The sequence below is a fragment of the Salmo salar genome, chromosome ssa12, assembly GCF_905237065.1.
Source record: "Salmo salar chromosome ssa12, Ssal_v3.1, whole genome shotgun sequence".
Taxonomy (NCBI): Eukaryota; Metazoa; Chordata; class Actinopteri; order Salmoniformes; family Salmonidae; genus Salmo; species Salmo salar.
In genome coordinates this window covers 43,089,777-43,095,776 of record NC_059453.1, presented here as the reverse complement: position 1 = coordinate 43,095,776, position 6,000 = coordinate 43,089,777, and the positions used below count along the sequence as shown (strand labels likewise).

General features: G+C 39.5%; 1 protein-coding gene across 3 annotated transcripts in view; it reads right to left on the bottom strand.

The window, feature by feature from the left end:
* Window positions 1-328: 328 nt before the first annotated feature.
* pmepa1 (prostate transmembrane protein, androgen induced 1) overlaps window positions 329-6,000 on the bottom strand; it is a 93,339-nt gene continuing 87,667 nt past the window's right edge. For all 3 annotated transcript variants that reach the window (XM_014131693.2, XM_014131691.2, XM_014131692.2), the window contains one exon: window positions 329-2,461. In XM_014131693.2, coding sequence (XP_013987168.1) covers window positions 2,239-2,461 — 223 coding nt within the window. In that variant the 3' untranslated portion in view covers window positions 329-2,238. The remainder of the gene's footprint in view (window positions 2,462-6,000) is intronic.

The following is a 6,000-nucleotide window of genomic DNA, read 5'->3' as shown; positions in this document are numbered from 1 at the left end:
TTGCTCCAACAGTTGTGTACAACTGCCATCTTGTGGTAGTAACCAATATCACTGTCAAATAAGCAAGACTGATTAAACTGGTAAAGTATCAGTAACTGACCATATACAATGTTAGGACTTTACTTATATTGTACATCCTCAGAGCAGTGAAACCTGTGATTGTCAGTTATACACTTACAACATGCATCATAAGAAATTGTGTAGTTTCTAGTTTTATTTGTCATATGTACAGGATACACGTGGTATACATCATCCAACTAAATGCTAACTTGCAGGTTCTTGTCTAATTCTCGACAATGCAACAATGAGAAATAATAAACTAAATACGTTGTGTTTTAATGTCTATGTTTTATTCTTCAGGGTGAGTGAGTAAAAAGACAAAAAGCAGACAGTTTTTATAAAATCTTTTTACTTGTTTAATTGGGGGCTAATTGAAATGTATCAGATTCATAGCATGTTCTGTTATAGACATGGTCTCCTGTTCTTATCAAATAGAGATACAAACCCAGTAACACTTTAAGGATCCAATATAAATTTAAATAAACAATGTTGATACACATAAGCAATTATTGTCGACAACAGTAGGCATCTATATATTTACTGCAATACATCTCGGCATAGAACATGTTATAGAATAGAACTGATTTTATATAGACAGTACAACATTACCTCTTCATCAGTACACAAAGCGTCATAACAAAATAAGCACCAGGATAGTCGGTTTTTCTGTACAGTTAATAAATTGCTTAAGAGTTTGATAAATATGCTTATACTACAACCATATATTTTTTTTTATCATCGCTCATTTATTTATTTCAAAAAAGAAAAGACTCAAAGCAATGCTAATTTGAAGGGCAAAACAAGCAAAGCAACAGAACAGTAAAAAAAAACTGTCAAAACAAAGGAAAATAACAAAGTTCAAGTCATTTTGACTCTTGAGTCTTGACAGTCTAAAAGAGTCTGGTTAGGATGATTCCTTCTTTGGAAATGCTTTTTTCCCCCACACTGAAACCCTCAACAGTAACTTATTGAAAGAAATATCGGAATCTAAAGCAGACGATGATTACAATGCAGCAAAGTACGAACCCTTGTTTCATAATGCAGTAGTGGGACATGTACTGCATAATAGGACAGGTTCTGTTTGCTATGTTCTATATTCATAGACCTGGGCCTTTAGAAACCTCTCCATCCCATGCTTCACCCATTTGGTTTACTTTAGTGCTTCAAGGTTGATATTTACTCTTATCGGTATGCATGCAGCAAAGTTGGAAATTATCATCATATGATAGAACATGGGAGTCAATTCTCTATTGTATTTTTTTGGTATTGTAAATAACAAGGGCGATTTGTTTCATGTGAAAAAGGCAACAGAATCCAGAGGAAGAAAATTGCGCTATAACACATTACAAAAAAAGTCTCAACCACAAAATCCTCAAAGGCACACATCTAGAAACTGAGCATGTAGTGGTGAAGGGAATCTATAGTGATTTGGGTATATAGACCAATAGGTAATATGGCAGAATTTAACCCATCCAGGTCCACTCTACGGTGTCCATATTAGGATGGCTTTAATCTCAGCTGTCCTAATATGTTCTCCGTAAGGTTCACACTGGTCAAGGATGCTGAAGTTGGGAGGGTGGACGAAGGTAAAGAAGGTTCTTGCCCAGGGTGATGCCTTTGAGCCTGTCCCCATCTGGTTGCTCCTTGTACTCGTCTTCAAAATGGTTCCGCCAAAAGCTAGAGGCATATATTCCACATTAAGTACTATAGGGCATGTTGAAGATGACTAAAGGGTTCTCTAATAGTGAATAGGAGCAAAGGCATCGTTCTGGCACTTGGTCACCTAAAAGTACTTCCCATCAACTCTACCAGTTTAAATAAAGTGCAGAAACCTGTGGTACTGGCTGCATTGAAACAAAGTGATGCCCGACCTGGTTTGGGCTATTGTCTCCAAAGCCTGATTCACTATGGTTGACAATATCGTTAGTGAAGACACCTGGTGGTCAAACCATGGAATAAATGTTCTGTTATTCATACAGCAAAATCCTTATATGCGTGTACAATGAATTGGAGCAAAAATATATTTGTTTAAAGAAAAAAAAAGAAGAAAAAAACCCCATTACATTTCTCTAAGTTAAACAATTACTACATTATCAAAAGGCAAATAGTAGGTATATTGCAACACTCTCCGCGACACCTCTGTCAACATTATCATCCATATGTCTGTCATTTTGTGAGTCAGTCTAGGGCAAGTCTAGGCAGACTGACAGCACAGACGGAGCCTAATCTGTCATCACAGGTAGGCACACATAAACACTGAACATTTCCAAGGGGACCAACACCCAGCCAATGGCAGCACGAGGAAGGTCTATGTGGGTCTCCATCATTGGACACAGGCATCTCTCTGGAACAGTAGGAGCTCATTTCAGATGGGGACAGGGGGTGATGTAAGGTACCAACCCTAAGGGAACACCATTTGGAATATTCAGTATTATTTGTTTTGTCTGAGTGGTTCTGTTTGCTTTCATCTGAGCACCCAGTCTAGACGGTAAGAGGTCATTAGATGGGTAAGGTAGTGTACAAAAACAAAGCAACCAAATATGTTAGGGGAGAATGAGAATTATTGGAGCTTGCAATGCCTTCAATTTATGTACGAAGTGCATTGTATTAACAGAAATGTTGAAATGTTTAAAGTTTGGAGGAAAATGTAGCTCTTCACTTCATGCAAATTGACAGGATACCCACATTATGTAGTTGTCATTAGCATGTCTGTCGTCATTATACATGACATTTAATTTCAAGTACTGATTTGCTTTATTGTAATGAACAGTCATAAAATGTTACGACAGGCATAACGCCATGAAAGTGTTATGTCAAGGTTAAACAGCGACATGGTTTAGTACGGTATGCCAATAGTGGTTGCTTTTTTTTTGGTTCGTAATGTGCCACTTCCCCACCCTGCCTGCATTGCAATCAGTCAGCACTGGTTTCCCTGAAGCAAAGACTGAAATCGAACCAGGAAACCTGCGAAGCTCCCCTCTGAGGTCATCAAACTGCATCATGAGTCACTAGGGGTCAGAGGTCAAATGGCCACGCCACTTAGATCAATCCTTTGGCTGCTCGCTTATGAAGGGTCATTCATTTTTATTTTAATTCAGGTATTTGTCCTAAAATGAAATGTAAACAAAATAAATAAATAAATAAATAAAGTGGGGCCAACTGGAAGAAAGCGCAAGGGGCGAGCAGACATCCTTGTCAGGTGTCTTACACATATAGACATACACTACATGACCAAAAGTATGTGGGCAACTGCTTTTTGAACATCTCATTCCAAAATCATGGCATTAATATGGAGTTGGTCCCCCTTTTGCTGCATTAACAGCCTCCACTCTTCTGGGAAGGCTTTCCACTAAATGTTGGAACATGGCTGCGGGGTCTTGCTTCCATTCAGCCACAAGAGCATTAGTGAGGTCGGGCACTGATTTTGGACAATTAGGCCTGGCTCACAGTCAGAGTTAAAATTCATCCCAAAGGTTGAGGTGAGGGCTCTGTGCAGGCCAGTCAAGTTCTTCCACGCCGATCTTGACAAACCATTTTTGCATGGAGGCATTGTCATGCTGGAACATGAAATTGCTTTCCCCAAACTGTTGCCACAAAGTTGGAAGCACAGAATTGTCTAGAATGTAATTGCATGCTGTAGCGTTATGATTTCCCTTCACTGGAACTAAGGGGCCTAGCCCGACTATGAAAAACAGCCCCAGACCATTATTCCTCCTCCATCAAACTTTACAGTTGGCACTATGCATTAGGGCAGGTAGCGTTGTCCTGGCATCCGCCAAACCCAGATTCACCAAATGGTGAAGCGTGATTCATCATGCCAGAGAATGTGTTTCCACTGCTCCAGAGTACAATGGAGTCCAACACTTGGCATTGAGCATGGTGATCTAAGGCTTGTGTGCGGCTGCTTGGCCATGGAAACCCATTTAATGAAGCTCCCAAAGAACAGTTATTGTGCTGACGTTGCTTCCAGAGGCAGTTTGGAACTCGGTAGTGAGTGCTGCAAATGAGGACAGACACTTTTTTACTAACGATATGCCAATATACCTACGATATATTGACCAAGCAGGTGAGTGTTGGCGTGCTGCATCTGATGGTCTGGCCTCCACAATCACCTGACCTTAACCCAGTTGAGATGGTTTGGGATGAGTTGGACCGCAGAGTGAAGAAAAAACAGTCAACAAGTGCTCAGCATATGTGGGAACTCCTTCAAGACTGTTGGAAAAGCATTCCAGGTGAGGCTGGTTGAGAGAATGCCAAGAGTGTGGAAAGCTGTCATCAAGACAAAGGGTGGCTTCTTTGAAGAATCTAAAATACACTTTTTTGGTTACTACATGATTCCATGTGTTTTGACTATTATTCTACAATGTAGAAAATAGTAAACGTAAAGAAAAACCCTTGACTGATTAGATGTGTCCAAACTTTTTACTGGTACTGTATTTGTGAGCTCCAAATGTATTGGGACAGTGACACATTTTTGTTTTGTTTTAGCTCTGTACTCCAGCACTTACTCGGTATGGATGAAATTATCCTCAAATTAAAGATGACAATCTGCACTTTAACCTCATAGTCATTATTTAAATTCAAATCCAAATTGCTAGAGTACAGAGCCAAAATGTCACTGTATCAATTTTTGGAGCTCACTGTGTGTGCACGCGTATGTATGTATGTATGTATGTATGTATGTATGTATGTATGTATGTATGTATGTATGCATGTATTATTTGTATTTTATTATTGTCACATACACATCACTCTTCTTTGCTGTGATACCATCTTAAGTTGGGCCCCTTGCAGTTTGAGTCTCACCTCAGAGGGAGCAGTTGCATAATATCAATATTGAAGTGAGACCAATGCTGACTGAGAGAGATTGCATCTCTCTCCTTCTTCATTAAAGTGCTAAGAGATGCCTGTTGGAGAAAAGCCCAGACGGTAGGAGGATGTGTGCAGCGTACAGTTGCCTGTTAAATGCTCAGTCATGCTCTCTATTGACAAAGCACTCTCGTGCTCTCACTCTCACCTGGCCGCTTCAAAGGCCTGACATTCAGATACAAAGCTTAGAGGAAAGTGGTGAAGGTCACCACTCCAACTTCAGTTTCCTGATTAATATTTTTCTGTTCCAAACCTACACATGGTGGAGGCTTGCATTAAAAACTAAAAATCTATGAGTTGAAATTCAATATGGGCACTAACCATGAAAATATCTGAAGGTAGGTGAGACTACGTGCTTCACGTGTTGCTTGTTGAGGTAGTTTGTCAAAATAAATGATTTGACAAATACATCTTGAGGTTAATGGAGTTGTGTTGATTTTGTCTTTCTAAAGGCCTAGAAAGGTGAAAGAGAGTTAAGCATATGGAATAGGGCCTACGAGCAGAATCCTGAATTAAAATCTGCAACTTTAACTCTAACGTTTGCCTAAAATCAATAGGAGATCAATTTGAAAGTCACGCACAAAATGTTTTAAGTCAGATTTTGACCCTACAGTACTGCTGTTTTGTGTAGTAGGCTACTGTACGCTGCAGTCCTATGAAATGGTGGTCAGATGCAGTTTCCCCTAGGTACAGATCTAGGATCAGCTTCTCTTCCCCAATCCTTACCTTAACCATTAGTAGGGAAAAAGCAAAACTGACCCAAGATCAGCGTCTAGGAGCAACTTCACCCTACTTCTGGTCAGACATCTGGGGGCTCTGCAGATAATAAACTTGAACTGGAGTTCAAAGTTGGGGGTTCAAAGGTTGAGGGCTCTGTCACTCATGATCACACATGCACGTAAAACGCCAGGTCTCTTTTTCCTCGTTCCATTTCGTTATATAAAAAAATAGTGCAATTATTTTCAACAATTATATAAATAACTCTAAAATCGTGCTTTGTAACTTTTTTTTCAGTTTCTATATACGTGTATATATGTTTACACACATACATTGATACATATACATACAGAT